The 16947-nt window shown below is 51.9% G+C and overlaps 1 protein-coding gene across 1 annotated transcript in view; it reads left to right on the plus strand.

The window, feature by feature from the left end:
• Positions 1-16947, plus strand: part of PLXNA4 (plexin A4) — a 410094-nt gene that overhangs the window by 315285 nt on the left and 77862 nt on the right. The window contains exons 6-9 of the mRNA XM_006202300.4: positions 5770-5893; positions 6608-6761; positions 8015-8114; positions 9352-9466. Coding sequence (XP_006202362.1) covers positions 5770-5893; positions 6608-6761; positions 8015-8114; positions 9352-9466 — 493 coding nt within the window. The remainder of the gene's footprint in view (positions 1-5769; positions 5894-6607; positions 6762-8014; positions 8115-9351; positions 9467-16947) is intronic.

Genomic DNA, 16947 nt, shown 5'->3' on the forward strand with positions numbered 1-16947 from the left:
GCCTGCAGTCTGTGCGAGCTCAGAATGTCCCTCCCAGTCCCAGGACTTGGCTCCCTGGGGCAAGCCTGAGGAGCTGGGCTCCCTCTGAGGCTCAGAGTCCAGACATGCACACCCATAGACCAGCGTTCATACACTCTGCCCAGTCATGCCACCAGGGGTGTGCAGTGGCCCAGCTGGCCACAGAGCTGATGGCTTCTCTGCACCAAGCCGGCTAACCTGGTGACATTAATGGGCACAAAAGCTCCAGACTATTGAATGAAGTGTAGTGTGAAGGCTGATAGGGAACAGAGTAATTGTTGAATGCTTCTCGAGCCTCCCCTTGTAACTGACTTGATTGTGCAGAGAACGATTAGCCTGCAATGGTGCACGTTTGCTTTCTCCTCCTCCTCCTCCTCTTTCTCCTTCTCTTGTCCTCTCTCCCTCTGTCTCTCCACTCCTGCTCTCCTCTCTACCTTTTCCTTCCTAACCTCTCCTCAACCTTACAGGAACAAGTAGTTCCAAACAGTGCCCCCTACTGACAAAAAGAAGGCAAAACAGCCCCCCTTCACCATCTCTTTTGGCAACTGCTAAACGTAACCTCTCTTCTCTGAAAGCAGGAACTACCACCTGAGGTTGGTTCAATGGATCACTCATTTTGGGAGGGGCCAAAAGAAATCCAAGGCAAGACTCCAACCTGGGACCTGGGGCAGAGCGTGGCTTCTCTGCATAGACAGCAGGCCCAGTATTTGAGCCGGTCGTGGTGGGACAGGACCACTTGGTTGCTACAAGAGCCCAGAAAGGTTCTTAGGCCTCCACTGCACTCATGCGCCTGCTGGTTCCTGTTAAGTCCTGTGCTCTCCTCCTGCCTCGTGATCTCACCCACTGAGACCTGGGAGGCCTGGTGAATCCAGCATCCACTGTCCAGTCTGGCTTTTGATCTTTAGAGATGATAAAAGGGTGCTGGGTTCAGTTGCCAGCAGCTGGTGGCAGAGGGAAAATTATAGTACAGTTGTGATCTTCCTGTCTTGGAGTTTAACCAAGAACCACCTGAATGCTTAGACTTCCCTGAGACCAGGATCAGTCGCTGGATCCTAGAATCACGGACCTGAAAGGACTCATCTGGTCCATGCCCTTCATATAAGAAGCCCCTTACTCACCCATCTGCCTAGAAAGACTCCCTTTACTATCTAGTCCACTTTCCTCCAAGCCGCACACGCACTGGCCCATGTCGGTGGGCATTCCTAAAGAGGGCAGGGGGAGTGAGGTTAGGAAACCCGGTCTCTTCCTCATCAGGGTTCCCAGATGTGGAGCCCCGACAATGCTCGAAGAGCCCCCCTGGTCTCCAACTTGAATCAGGTTTCTCTTAACTTTCCAATAAAGCTCATTTGGGAAACCCCACCTCATTTTTTCCCAACCTCCTCGTGTTCTAAACACAGGTTCCCCAAATTCTGCACTTTAAGCACAGGTCATGACCAACATGAAATGTTAAAGATTGGGGATCACCCATGGAGAGAAGCAGGGAGCCAGTTCTGATATCCAAGGCTGGCAGACCCATGCTGGAGGGCCTGGGGAGATGGGCCAGCAATGACTCCCCCCAACTCCAGCCTGGAGGCTCACCCAGGCTGGACTCACAGAGAGCCCCACTTCCAAATTGAAATTTGCTTGCCCAGCCAGCAGCACTGGGAGTTAATATTTCTAGCACTTTATTTAGGAATTAATTTCTAGAGAACTTAATCACCACCTCTTTCTCTCTCCCTCACCCCCTTCTTTTCTCCATTCCTCTCCCTTCTAATTTTCCACTTGGCTGGGAATTCTCCAGCAGTGAAAGTTCAGGCTTAGGGGAGGCGGTAGTAGCTGCTTCATTAGAGAGGATAATCTCATTGGAACCACTGACTTGAATAATAACCCCTCCAGGGGCCAGGGCCTTTGTCCCCAAGGGCTTTTAGCACCTCTGAACTGGGGCTGGAGGACCAGCCACAGAGAAAGTGGAGTGGGGAGGGGAGGGGAGCTTAGGAGTGCCAGACTCCAATTCCAGAGCGGGGCTGTCTTCCTCCGCTGCTTCCTGCTGGCCACCTGCAGGTCTGTGTTTGGTGGAGGTGGCAGTGGTGGTGACAGGAATGAATGTCTGGGAACTCAGAGTCATATGGTGTGCACTTTTTGAGTCCTGCCTGGAAAAATGGGTGAAGTAGGGTCTTCCTCCATGTCCAAAGAGCTTTCATAGCAGAATCAAGTAAATGCTTTGGGAAGTACCTGGAGCCCCTTTGAAGGGAACATCTAAGCCAGCCCCCTACTCCTTCCACCCCTAGGAGTCATGAACCAACCCTTTGCACATCTCCTAGCTCTTACCTGGACTAATGGGAAACCACAGTCCCGGAAGAGCAGGAAGCTATTACCCTGACCGACCCTGTAAGAACTCAAGAGGAATCTATTCTTCCCTCTCCATTTTCCAATCACTTCTAAGGTCAATTGTCTGTGCTTCTGGACATTTGCAGCTCCTGCTCTCATGGGCCCTGAGAGATGGTAGAAATGTCAAAACATCCCTGACAATGACCTTAAACTTGACTTTCTACGAAGAGAGCTGAGTTCTCAATACCCTTTGACAGCTAGGAAGAAAGCAGAGCTACAACCCAGACCATTCTTACCCTCTTTGCTCTCTCCTGGCCTCTGGGACTCCCCCTCCCTCATTAAGAGGAAAAGTGGAAGGGGGAGGGTATAGCTCAGGGGTAGAGCATGTGCTTAGCATGCACAAGGTCCTGGGTTCAGTCCCCAGTACCTCCATTAAAAATAAATAAATAAACCTAATTACCTCCCCGTCCCCCCTAAAAAAGAGGAGAAGTTGGGCAGCCACCCCTGTCCTTTTGTTTTTGATTTGCCCCATGGGCCAGTCTGGGAGGAGATCTGTGCTTCCCCGTTAGCTGCAGTTAGGAAGGGCTGGATGAGGAAGGCAGAGAAAGGATGGGATAATAATACTAGCTTTTACTGAGGGCTTACTATGTCTGAGCTATGCTCTGTTCTAAGTGCTCTCCTTGCATAGTCTTTTAACCCTTATAATAACCGTATTAGGTAGATAGTATTTTGTCCCGATTTTGTAGATGAGAATACTGAGGCAGGAAGAGGTAAGTAATTCACACAATTACACAGTTAGATGGGATGTTTAAAACTGTGAGCTAGAGGTGGCTGCCCTGGTAAGACCCGTATCTGGGAGGAGATGACAAATGGCTACTTGGGGGCTCTCAGGAGCCAAGACAGGATGCAGCCTCATGAGCACTGGGAGCAGCAAGCCATGCTGATAGAACTTGTCTTGAGATTCCTCCATGCAAGTTCCTTTATACCCCCTGGAAGAGAGAGGGAGTCACCTCTTTTCTCTCTGGACTCTTATTTAGTAACTCCGGGTGATGTTTGGGCTGCAAGAAGCTTCATTTTTCCTCTCTTCATAATTTAATCAAAGACATTTTTCAGATCTACTGATTGCTTTTGGAAATAGGAACTTCAAAGTTGGGGAGTCAGTGAATAATTGAAACCCGTACCAGCTCTCTGGGTCTGCTGTTAATGGGAGTAATAACACTATTAATAGCGATGTCAGTGCAGACACCCTGGAAAAGTCCATAACATTAGCTTAATGGCTGGAGGTAATGAAGTCCTCGAAGAGGAGCTAGCCTGGTAAATTAACTTCCTAGACTTTTAGGCAGACGCCCTTGTTGCCATGGGTCTTCTAGAACAGCCCAGCAGTGCCTTGGAGAGGACCACACTCAAGTCTGACCTTCCACCCTTGGGATGAGATTCCCAGAAGGGTCCTGGAGAATTCACAAGTCTCAGTAATATTCAAAGTGCTTCCAGTGGCAGGCAGAAACAGCGATTAGCCTAGACAAGAAGATTGAGGGGACATTTTAAAATTGGCCTAAGCATATAAGGGACATCAGGATGGCAAGGAAAATGGGCTTCGTCTAGAAGCTTCAGGGAGGTAGAGCACAGTGGATGAGAATGGAGGCTCCAGAGTTCATCTGTGTTCAAATACAGGCTCTCTCTGATTAGCTGGTGACCTTGAGCAAGTGCCTAACCACCTCTGCAGTTTCCTGATCTGTAAGGTGGGGTTTAAAATCGTACCAGCCTCCCAGCATCGTTGGGAGATTCAGTGACATAAACTGTAAGCCCCTTATCACCGTGTCTAATGAGAGCTCATCGGCTAGGAGCCATGATGGGTTTATTCAGAATTGTTTTTCACTTTTGCATTACACATCCAATTTACTCCGAGGTCATCCTTTTTGTCCGTATCGCCCCTTTCTTCCTCTAGCCCATACCTCCAGTGATTTCTCAGTGAAATTCTCCACTGTTAGGCTGTCTTTCCCACCAAGGCCAAGGTGCCTTCCTCCCCCGTGGCTGGAGAAGAGGCCCCCACAGCTGTCCTCTGTGCCTGAGAGTCACCCCAAGAGCATCTCCAGGTATCCGGGCGCCTCTCTGCCTCCATTTTTTATCCCACCCCCAACACCCTTCTGCATCTTGAGGCAGATGTTCTCTGCCAAGAGCTTCCTTCACAGATGGGTTCCGCGTGCCTGGCTGTTTCATTCCCTACTCGACTCTTCACCCAGTGCTCCCTCCTGTCCTGCAAAAGCCCCTGACATCCCCCTTCCTCTGCAGTCTACTCTCTTTAACCAAAAGAGATCAGTGATCAGGAGTGATTTCCCTGTAGTCCCATCTTATCGCAACTTGTCCCTCTGAGGACCCTGCTTTCCCTCACCCCACAGCAGAATCAGTAGCCCAGAGGTTCCAAATCATGGCCACTCAGCGAAACCCCGTGTTCACACGGTTTGTCTGGCTTGGTTTGCATACTGTTCCCTGAAAGTCAGTTTACTCCCAGCAGTAAACTCCCACTGTAGGGCAGGGCTAGCCCCGGGACAGTAAGGTCTCAGGTCACCTGGATGTGATCCACCTGTGACATGGCACACTTTGAACAACACAGGACACTAAACAATAATAGAAAACTTTCTATGGCAGTTACCCTGTGCTGTGGAACTGGGGTTCAGATCCAGCGCCGACTGGCTTCAGAGCAAGCTGTGAACTACCACACTCTGCAGCTTCCATCCCCCCTCCCCTCCCTCCACCTACCAGTGTTTCCCTTCTGTCTGCTGGGCAGGAGGCAGGCAGGGGGCTTCCAAATAGGTCAGGCACAGTTTCTCCTTTTGAGAAGTTCACTCTTGGTGGGAGAGGGCGCCACTTAGCCTAAGAACTGTTATATAAGCCGAGAAGTTCTAACTCAGTGCTCTCCACTTTGCCTGGCGTGGGAGTGGGTTGGCGGGGAGAGGGGAGCACTTGTAGGTGCATACTAGTTGACGCATGTCTGGAAGGACAGGTAGAAGCTGGACAAGGGAAATGTGGGCAAGTGGGCGGTCCAGACAGAAGAACTGGCATGCCCAAAACGAGGAGATCTGCAAGAGGAGATACGTGGAAAGAAGAGTCTTGGTTGGCTAAGCAGGGGCTGAGGCTGAGTCGGGAGGGACAACAGGCAGGACTTCCAGCTCTTTCTGTGAATGAGGAGGACCCGCGGGCACTTTAGGATGACTCCTGAGGTTTTGCGATCCGAAATCAGCCAATGGTTGGAATTATTATCTGCTTCCAATTCAGGCATGATGGGAGAGGACCAGGCTGGAGGGAGGAAACCGAAAGGTTAGTCCTGGGCACGCTGAGTTTGGACACATCTTGGGAGTTGCTGGCGGTGCCTGACCTCCACGCCGGCCCCTCGCTGGACCCGAGGCCTTCCCCTGAGTCCCTCGTCGGTTGGTCTGTCCTTCCCAGGTGCACCCGGAAAGAGCGCTGTGAGCGGTCCAGAGAGCCCCGCAGGTTCGCCTCCGAGATGAAGCAGTGCGTCCGGCTGACCGTCCATCCCAGCAACATCTCCGTGTCTCAGTACAATGTCCTGGTAAGGCCGTGGGACTGGGGTCCGGGATGTGGGAAGAGCCCTCTCCCCACCAAAAAGGGCCACAGGTCTGCACGCCTCCAGAAGGCCGGGCCATGCCTGGCCAGCAAACCTGCTCCAGAGCAGGGCAGAGATGTCAAAGAATGTGTCCCTGAGGATGGAAGAGGGGGACGTGCACAGAAATATTGGGGAAGAGGCTCTGTGCGTGATGGCAGAGAGACAGGGAAAACTGTGACACCAAAGGTGACTGAGAGAGTGACCAAGAAAGCGAGAGCGCTGGGAACACCACCCTTGTCTATAACGTGGGGAAGAGGTGTGTGCAGGGGAGGGAAGGGGAGATGGCGCCCACGTGCCTGCTGGGCACTTGGTGGTTGGTGTTGCCGTTTTCTAAAACTGGGGGTAATGGGGAGGAGCTCGATCAGCAGCGCCTCAGTCCTGCCCCTCTTTTTACCTACACATCCCCGAAACGATCCATTTTCTGGGGCCAAATCCATCCAGACTCTAATTTCTTTTGTCTCGGTCTCCTAACATCCCACCACCTACTCTATGTGCTCCTGTAATAAATAGGATCTCTCCCTCTCTATGTCAATATTGCCTCATGCGTTTCTCTTTTTTCTTTCTCTCTGACCTCTCTTGCTCTCCCTCCTTCTTTATTCTATACCTTCTTTCTCCCATTTCTCTCTCCTCCTCTCTCTCCCCATGCTGGGCTGTTCACAGCTGGTCCTGGAGACATACAATGTCCCCGAGCTGTCAGCTGGCGTCAACTGCACCTTTGAGGACCTGTCAGAGATGGATGGGCTGGTGGTAGGCAATCAGATCCAGTGCTACTCCCCGGCAGCCAAGGAGGTGCCCCGGATCATCACGGAGAACGGTGAGCGGTCCCCAGAGGCGAAGCTTTGCGGCGAGTCCTTCTTCCGCCTGGATGATGAGAACTCAAGACGGACACGGGGGACTGAGGGAGCGCACAGGAGGGGAGGGTCAGAGGAAGGGGTGTGCGTTGGTGGGTATGTTATAGGAAGAGGGGCATGAAGTGTTCCTCCAACCCTGCTGCCTTTGGAATTGAAACCAGGTGAGCAGCTGTGGGCCAACATCACCCTAGGTGAGGAGCAGCTGCAGAGAGAGCAGGAGAGGGAAGGGCCAGCACAGCATCAGAGCATACTGGTCAAGTTCACAGATCGTGCTAGAGCATGACAGGGCTGGCCTGGAGGGGCACAGGAGGAGAGGAAGCCGGTCTGGAGCAGGGATGGAATGTGGGGGGCATCTGGCTCCTTACCCACTGCCTGCACTGCTGGGTCTCGCACCCTGGACCACTGCCCCACTTTGCCCTGCCTCCCCAGAGCTGCCTGCTCGTGGCCAGCTGCTCTGGAAAGGATGGTGTGGACAGAGGCCCAGTGCTGGCAAGTTACAGGCCGGCCTAGGCAGCCTGATTCCATGCTGGCCCTCTCATTTGGGCTTGTCACATTTGTTCCAAGCTGATTGATTAATGAGGCTCTCGGGGAAGGCACAGAACAAGGGGACTGGGGTCAGGGCTGTGAATTAAACATGGGCCTCAGCTCCTCCCTGGCGCCAGCTGAGGATTCCAGGGACGCCTGCCCGAATGGAGCCCTGAGCCCATCAGAGGAGGGGGCGTCGGCACAGGGGCTGTCTTGGTAGAGACAGGGAATGAGCTTGCATGCGCACACACAGACATGCAAACCCTCTTGTGTAGTTTGTGGCAGCATTGCGAAATCTACCTGTTTCTCCTAGTAGCTAATCAACGTGTGTGTTTGTAATTCTGTGAGTCCGGCAGGCACATCATGCATGTGAGTGCACACTTGAATACCTGTCACGGTGTGTGTGTGTGTGTGTGTGTGTGTGTGTGTGTGTGTGTGAGAAAGGACCTGGTGAGCAAATGAGAGGTGAGTGCCAGGAAGACAATGCAGAAGGAGGAATAGACCAGAACTGCCCTCTGTAGCTGTTCTTAGGGTGGTCCTGGGGACAGGGCCCAGCTGAATCTGAGTCCTGTTAGAGCTGAGAGCACCCCTGGGGAGCGGGCTCCCCTCTCCCACAATGCCTTACTCTTGGTGGGACCCTGACCAAGGGCCATGGCCTTACCCCTGACCTCATGACTGGCTCCGCCCACAGGGGACCATCATGTCGTCCAGCTGCATCTCAAGTCGAAGGAGACGGGCATGACCTTTGCCAGCACCAGCTTTGTCTTCTACAACTGCAGCGTCCACAATTCGTAAGTGCTCCCCTCCCCCACCTCATTCAGCTCCATTTCTGGGGTCAGGGTTCATCCAAAGAGAGAAGACTTCACCCCCAGAAAGAGACAGCTTCCTCTTCTGGCACCCACAGGGTTAATGGGAAGAGGCCAGAATGAGCTTGGCTCTCTGGGGTCCCAGTAAGAGGCAGCCCATCCCCCCAGCTAGAGTGCTTCAACACTGGAATTCTCTTCCTGCTTCTTCCCACAGAGCTTGCCATGGCTTTACCACTTGGTGATCTAGGAAATAGGTAGATGAACTCATGTTCGAAGTTTCCATCAGTCCATAAAATGATTTTAAGCATCTACCATGTGCAGGACAATGTGTTACTCATTGGACAGGGAGGATCAAAAATTAGTAAGATGCTAAGGCTCATCCCTGCCCTCCAAGAATCACGGCCTAGTGGATGAACAGGACGCGAATAAGTAAAATATAATAGAGCAAGACCAGCATTGTCCCAGAGACATACACAAAGGGACTAAGGGGATAAAGGCCCAGGTCTCTGTTGGTCGAAGAAAGAGGACGAGATGGTGAGGCAGAGGAAGTGGTACTCCAGGCAGAAGGACAGCATGGGGAGAGCATGGCCTGTTCTTGGCTGAAGCACCAGACACACGTGGGGACGGTGGACCTGGACACCATGAATGGCTTAGCCTGCATGACATGACCCTTTGGAAGAAGGGAACCATGTTGGATTCTAAGCAAGGAGGAGCTCTTATAAGGTTGCCTGTGTTTCCTGGGAATAATGCGTAGAGGCAGGGTGACCAGCTCTGCCGGAGCCCTCGCACGAGGGAGCTGCTACAGGACCTTCCCCTGCCAGGCTGGGGCCACGTGGGTCCCTGTCAGCCGAGAGCCTGGAGTCAATTTCACTGCTTGCCCTAACTCTTAAGCACCCTCTGGTGAGCCCCACTACTCCAGACCTCACCGTTCCCCAATTCAGCAAAGACGGCCTCATCCTTTAAAAATGGAGGGTGGCTAGTGAGGCTCTGGGGGACCAGGGTGTCTACCACCTGAGTGAGGGGGAGGAGGCCAGGGGCTCCTGGCTTCCTAAGGACTGGGAGAGAAAAGGGATGGGTTTTTGTAAGATCTGCTCTTCCTGAGTGTTTGAAGGTGGCTCCTCCCGCTATTAAAACGTTTTTTGCTGGGCTCTAGAGTCGTAGGCTTTCTGCTTTGGGTTCATGCAGCTGCTATGACCTGTGCCTCTTCCCCCTCTGTGCGCAGGTGCCTGTCTTGCGTGGAGAGCCCGTACCGCTGCCACTGGTGTAAATACCGGCACGTCTGCACCCACGACCCCAAGACTTGCTCCTTCCAGGAAGGCCGGGTGAAGCTGCCTGAGGTAGGTCCCGCAGCCAGAGCACTGAGTGTCACTTGTTGTGAGCAGAGGACACACAGGTAGGCCTTCCCTTAAGAGAAGACAGAGGGAAATACCGCAGAACCCCCGTCTTCCTCCCCAACCCCGACTCTTAAGGGTCCGCGTCTCAAAATCAGTAAATAAGCAAAGCTCTGCGCTCTGGGTCAGTCCTGGGGGTTCAGTTACAGACAGAAGTGCATTCCAGGTCTCTGTAGCCAGGGGAGTCCAGGACCATTTCAGAGAGCTGAGTGTGTGTGTGTGTGTGTCCTAAAAATAATCTTTAAGTACACGGCAGGACTGTGTACAGACTCCTCAGCTGTCCCTCGGAGCACTGTCTGCATGAGATCAAAGAAGTCAAGTTGAGTGAAAGGGAGAGAAGAACAAGAATGAAAGGATGGTCACTCACCCACCAGAGTGGTGGTCCTCAAGCTGTGGTCCCCAGTCCAGCAGCATCAGCTTCACCAGGAACGTGTTAGGAACGCAGAGCCTCCCGCTCCACCCAGGCCGGCAGGGTGAGAGCCTGGGGTGGGGTCGGCTCTGCGTGCGATTCTGCTGCACCGTCTAGTGTGGGAACCACTGAGACAGTGTCGGGCTCCGTGGCTAAGATGCTCTTTCTGTTTCTGCCTCGTCTTTAGTCTTATCCTTGAAAACTATTCATCACCATAATAGAAATACTCTACGCCTATGTGGTTTCCTCTCTTAGAATGTCAGTGTGTGGGCAAAGACCTCAAACATAATGGGTGTAAAAACACTTTGGAAAAGTCTGGTGTTGTTCAAACATTATAGTGCTTGTGTGCCTCCAGCCATTGGGCGAGTGGTTCTGAGCAGAGTGGCGGCTTTAGAATGCTGTTATTTAGAATAGAAGGATAGAAAGATGGTATTTCTATATCTGTATCATGGTTAGATGCCACTGGGTGCAGGGACAGAGCACTCTCTCAGCCAACACTGGACTCAGACAGGCTCCAACACCCCCCACCCCCGTGTCCTGGGTGTACCTTTCAGCCCCGTTTACACACCCACATGGGTGCCGTGACCATGCGGCAAACCCCATGGCTGTGAGGGCAGGGAACTGTCCGGGCTCAGGAAGCACAAGGGCCGTTTGGGGGACAGGAGGGGCCTGATGAGGACAGAGGGGCCTGCCACGGTGCCCTCATCCCCTCCCCCTGACTCCGCCCCACTAACTTGGACCCAAGGCTTAATGGCGGTAGGGAAGCTGCCTTGTCTCTGAGGCCGAAAGGGAAGCAAGATGGACACGCCACCCCCTGCACCTGCTGCGCTGGGCTCGCCTCACCCAGAAAAAATGTGCCTGATGATGAGAAACTCCGAGCCCCAGATCCCATTTCCCAGGCTCTGAGGGCTGAGCAGGAGTGATTCCGGTGGAGAAGGGCCAACCCACCCCTGTGGCCCTCCAACTCTCCAATTTACGTGAGCCGTTTTATGGTGAGCCTGGCAAGGCATCGCTGTGACAGGCTCCCAGGTAGCTTGCAATCGCCGTGCCTCCTGTGTCACATCACTGCATGGAATTAACTATGGCTTCTCTTTTTCTTGGATGCTTACTCATTCTCAGAGAAGGAAGTTTTACGGCTGTACCTCTGGAGCGAGCTTGGAGCTTGCATTCTACCCAGCTCAATAATGGGCCGTTTTGAATATGTCACAGAGGAGAGGCCAGAGTTGACCACCTCATGATGGTCATTGTAACAGTGATTTCCTAGAGACTGTACCAAGGGGAAAAGAAGTAAATGAATATTTGTGGACTTTTGGCCAATTCCAGCCATTTTAGGTCAGCAGAACGAGGTAGGTCATTGTCCTCAGAGCTTAGATGAAGGCCCCTGGCTGCTAACAGAAATAAGATTTTTTTTTAATGTCATTGTTTTGTTTTCTATATTTTTGTTTCTGGAAAGGGCTAGTAGCAGGGATGAGGGATAAAAAAGAAAACTGCACACTTGAAAGGCGATTTTGTGGAAGCCCCCAGACACGAGCGTCCTCCCTCCACGCCAGGGGAAGGGCTTATCCATAGCATACTTTGAAGCGTTGCTATGTGTCACCAGTCATCCTACGTCACCCAGTTCCTGAGCATTTCCCATATTCGAGGCATTGTGGGAGGTGTAAAGGTGTGTAAGAGATCTCTAGATCTGTATTTAGACATGTGTAAAATGGGACCATTGGTCCACACGATCTCTCAAGTTCTGTAGTTGTCAGCGGAAATAATCTGGAGAGCACCGCAGAGAAATCCACACCCAGAACGTGGGTCTTACCGGGTGAGTGTCCAAGTGCAGCCTGTGTCTCCCAGCTCTGCCCAACAGGGGGCTCACACACAGCCTCAGGCCTGCAGCTCCTCTGGGTTTCCAGGCCCAGACCCATGCCGGGAATGAAGGGGAGACCCAGGCCCCGTGATTCTTCTGGAAGTCCCCGGGTCTTCCTTTGCTTTCAGCCTTTGAATGTGGGGATGCAGATGGGGGCCTTTTGCTGGCCGAGAGGGAGGCCACCAGGTGGGCCTCACCTCCCTGGCAGCATCCTGTATCCCCAGGAAGGCCTTCATCCCGGCGTCTTCCAGTTCCAACACTGGCTTTGTTGACTATCAACAGGCATGTTGAATTACCTCTTTTTTTTCCCCCTGCACAAAGCCTGCATTCAGGTGAAGTTATTGGTCTGGAACAGAGAACTGGTTGATCATTGTTGTTAGTATATTAATGGCAAGTATTCCTGCATAATTACAATGATTAGAAATAGAGTGCCCAATAACATATGTCGTTTATAGTAACTATATTCCAGTTACAAGGAATGATTTTGTTTCAACTAATGATGGCATTGTGATTACAACCCTGGGTCTTTAGATCAGCTGGCAAACGCTGGGTACCAAAAAGAAGAGGGAGAGGAAGGTGAGGGGAAGCTGAAGTGGGACCACAGAGCCTCCCTGCTCTCAGTCCTGCTCTCCCGGTATCAGCTGAGACTCCCTGCTTTCCACTGACATGGCCTTTCACCGGGGCAGCCACGGGCAGGGCCATGCTCTCACCTCCGCCGAGCAGGGGGGCCACTGGTCTCCAAGTGGCTTTGGAATCCACAGGCTCCTCTGATGGGGGCCTGAACGCCCATCAGGCCTACACACTTAATAACAGCGATCCCTCAGGGAACGAAGGTGAAGTTCCATGGAAAAACAAATCTACTGACAAGCATTTTTCCACGATGGACTATTTTGCTGTTATTTCTCATCCAAACGGAAAAGCAAAGTGAGCTGAAGGCAAGGTACATCTGGCCTACCGTGTACAGGCTCTGAGAGGAGGTTCCCGCAGCCCCTCTCTTCTTGAAGTTCAACCAGAGTGTTTACTCCAGAGAACAGTTGTAAGATCAGAAGAGGCAAAATGAATTCTATTTGATTTCCACAGCTGTGCTTGACAGTTCCTCCCCAGACCCCCTCCCACCCCGATGCCCCTGAGATGAATCTGTAGCCAGGACAGGTGTCAGGAAACCTGCCAATCCCAGGGTCAGGCCTCCTCGGGAAGGCTGGCAGGGCAGCGGAGGTCTGGCCCCAGACGGCTGCTTGCCCCTGGTGCTGAAATATCCCCATGCCCAGGGACGGGGCGGGCCAAGGGCATTTCCCCCTGACCAGGCGTGAAGGAGATCAGGCCAGCTGGCCTTGGCAGTGACTCTGCTCCCCCTCGTGCAGAGGAGCCGTTCCTGGGACCCAGCCCGAGGGCACAAAACCACCCTTGCTGTGCCTTTCACCCTCCTTTGAGAAAGCAGAGCCGAACCCAGCTAAAGAAGCTGCTTCCACCATGCGCCACCCCTGCTGCAGCTTCCATTACTGGGCTGCCGTTTCTCCACTCAGCTGCACTTTCCATCCATCTCATCTGCCCCTCCCCAGCTTAAGGTTATGGATATTTCCTTTCTGTATTATTACTTCGCTCTCTCCATAAACCAGCGCGTCATAGATCACGCTGATGGCATTATGAACTTGGGGAACAGCAAGAAAATATATGGCACATTGCCTTTTTGCCTTGGGCACCACGGGTCTGAGAAGGGGAGGGTAAATTTGGGGGGTTGGTTGGGGCTGGGGCTGCCTTGTCTTTGGAATTGATGGGGGCTGCAGTGACATGGGGGGGAAGGGTAACTTGCAAATCACTTATTCCTTAGCTGCCCCTCAGTGCTGCCCCCGCCCTGCACCCCGTCCCCCAGGGCTTCACATCCCCCCAGTCTTGCTGTAACAACTGGGAGAATTAGAGCCCTCATCTTGTAAACACACTAAGGGCTGTAAATCCACAGCCTACCTACTACCCCCTCCCCAGGCAGCACCAGCCCTGAAGGCAGCTTTTCCTCTCCCAGCTGGGCAGCATTCTTTATGTTCCTGCTCAATTATTTAAATATGCAATGAAATCTCTGTATAAAGCCGTCACTGACATGGGACGTGGTAGACGGAAGGGCATCTTTTTTGCTCTCATAGGTTGGCTTGGTGTTCATGCTCCCCCTACAATTAGCAGTGCTATCTCTACTTCTGTGTGCATTTCAGTGGAAACTAAAATGTGCCCAGGGCTGGGCAGTGGACCTAGAGCTCTCTGGAGCCATCCCTTGAAAGCCAAGACATTAAAGATCTTCTTGTGCCTCAAGCCACCCCTCTCCCCACCCCAAAGTCCTTTCTTACAACTGCAGGATGCTGCCATGGGCAAAACAGCCTCCAAGGGAACTGGTTCTTATTGCATGCATTTGTCTCCAAATAATCTTGTTAAATGCAGGTGTTTTCCACCCTCCAAGAGCTGGCCCTTTCAAATGATTGTTCAGAGAAATATCTTCCTTGAAAAGAGAAGGGCAGTATGTTTTTGAGGAATTCTATAGCAGCGAGATCATCATCTGGGGATAAATGTCAGTAGGATGATGGTGAGAATGTTTTACTCATGGTCATTGTGAGAACTGAGGGAGGGAACTGTGTCCTTAATTTCTTTCCCGTGGACATGGGGGTGTGTTGTGCCAAGAAATAAGACAGCACATGGCAAAATACGTGCAAGGTAATGGAGGTGGTGGAATGCACTGGGCTGAATCCTTGTACCCCGTGTGCCGTGTTAATTGTGCTAGCTAGAGTAACAGTATCACACACTACCTAGCAGGGCCATACCTACCTGTATGACTACACCTTGCAATATACCACTTATTAAGATATTAAAATACTTCCCTCCTGGTAGGTAAATGATGCTTTCAGGAGACCAACCTCCCCAACAAAGCCCCCCACCCACTCCAGCGTGCAGTGGTTGATCTTTTGAATACCACGCTTGGAGCTAGTTGAGTAGACATGGTTACCCATTTTTGAGACAGGAAAACTGAGCTTCGGAAAGGATGTATCCCAGGTCATCTACTGGGTTAATAATAAAACTAGGACCATAAAATTCATCAAATCCAAACCAGCTTCTTCATTTATGGATGAGGAGACCCAGAGGGTTTGGGGACTTGCCCAAAGCCACATGGTTGTCTGGTGGAGGTCCTGTCCCAGAGTATAGGGAACATTCCAGAAGTGGAGACTGATGTTAGGTGAGCAGTGGCTGGAGCTGGGACCTCCCTACCCATCCCCCTGTGTTTGGGGCACTGGGAGCTGTTGAAATTGTTGGACTCTAAAGCCTAGGAGGGGTGGATAAGCTGGACAGTGGGGGCTGACGGGATGTTTATGGAAAGGCACACATTAGAGGAAGCAGGGGAGATGGATCCTTGGGAAATGAGGTAGGAACAGGGAGTAGCTGAGGGACAAGGTGCAGCCTGAGCTGAGGAGGAAGAGCTGGAAAAGAAGAAATGTTTGTTGAGTGCTTGCTCCTTCTATGCCAGGTGTCTTATATGCGGTTGTTCATGGACTGCCCCCAAATGATCCTGTGGAGGATGTTTTTAATCCTCATTTGTAGTGAAGCCAAACAATGTTTAGAGCTCTTTCAAGACAGAAATTAGCAGGAGGAAGATGGACTTGCACTCATACTTATAAGATTCTCCAACTGGGCTCTTTCGAGTTAAGAAATCTCAAAGGTAAGGACAGGACCTGCATGGCCTGAGCCCCCGACGATGACTGCAGTGCTGGGAAGCAGGGCATCAGATGCCAGTCATGGAGAGACGTGGAAGTTGCTCTGAAATTCCCCATGAGCATCAGACTCAGAGGTGGTTTGGTACCTGGGATCTCAGCATGAGACCAGGCAGGCTCTGGGGAGCTGAGGTGGCAGGAGGGGGCAGCACGGTGGTAATGGTCCCTTCTTGCCTTGTTGCCTGGGGAAAAGTTGCCATTTTACATTTCAATTAGGAGGGACACTGGGGTCAATCAGCAGTGGCACCAGAGGAAAATGGGCCCAGCCCAGCCCTGGGCTTCTCCAATTATTATTAATGAACTTAGTCTCAGAGCCGCCAACCTTTTTATATGCAAACTAGGCCTTTATGGGGCCACTGGCAATCAGGAACTCATTAGAGAACTCTGGTGAGACTCTTCCAGGGGAAGAGAGAGAGGTTTAGCTTCTGTATCCTGGACCAGAACCAGTCTAACCCCTAGGCCCACCACAGGAGGGGTTTGAAGCCCCTAGTCCCACTCCTCTGGGAGATCCTTCTGACCCACCACCCCATCCTAATGTGGTCCTCCCTGCCGGTGAGAACTTGCCTGTTTGGTTAAGGGGAGGAAAGAGGATGGGCTGGCATCCAAGTTCTTCAGCTGCTGGCACGTCTGCTGACACTGAACCATTTTTTAAAAAAATTTTATTGAAGTATAGTTAGTTTACAATGTTGCATTAATTTCTGGTGTACAGCTTAGTGATTCAGATATATATATATACATACGCATATATATATATATATTCCTTTTATATTCTTTTTCATTATAGGCTACTACAAGGCATTGAATATGGTTCCCTGTGCTACACAGTAGGACCTTGTTGTTTATCTGTTTTATACATAGTAGTTAGTGTAACTCCAAACTCCTCATTTATCCCTCCACACACACCCCCTTTCCCCCTGGTGACCTTAAGTTTGTTTTCTATTTTGTAAATAAGTTCACTTGTGTCATTTTTTTAGGTTCCACATGTATGTGACATCATACGGTATTTTTGTTCTTCTTTCTGGCTTACTTCGCCTAGTGTGGCAACCATCATTTCCCTCTCCCCACCTTGGTTTTTCTCCTTTGCAAAGCAGAAGGGATCCTTAGTTGGTTCAGAGGACCCAGCTTCAGACACCCTCGGGGCACCAGGGTTGCCACAGCTCGCTGTGGGCCATGGAGATGAGAGAGCCCAGCACACGTGCTGTTCCTCCACATACAACACACCACAGGCTCCCCTGCAGATGTGGACGCAGCAGGGGGCAAGATCAGGCTGGGTGTGCTTTAGGGGAGGGAGAGCTGCCGGGGCCTCAGGTAGCAGGAAGCGTGAAGTCAGGGCTGGGCCGGACCCTCTGGCTCACTCCCCACCTGTCACAGACCACCCCTCCAGAGTCTCCAACATCACACACCTCCCCCACCCCCACCC

This window comes from Vicugna pacos, chromosome 7 (assembly GCF_048564905.1).
Source record: "Vicugna pacos chromosome 7, VicPac4, whole genome shotgun sequence".
Classification (NCBI taxonomy): Eukaryota; Metazoa; Chordata; class Mammalia; order Artiodactyla; family Camelidae; genus Vicugna; species Vicugna pacos.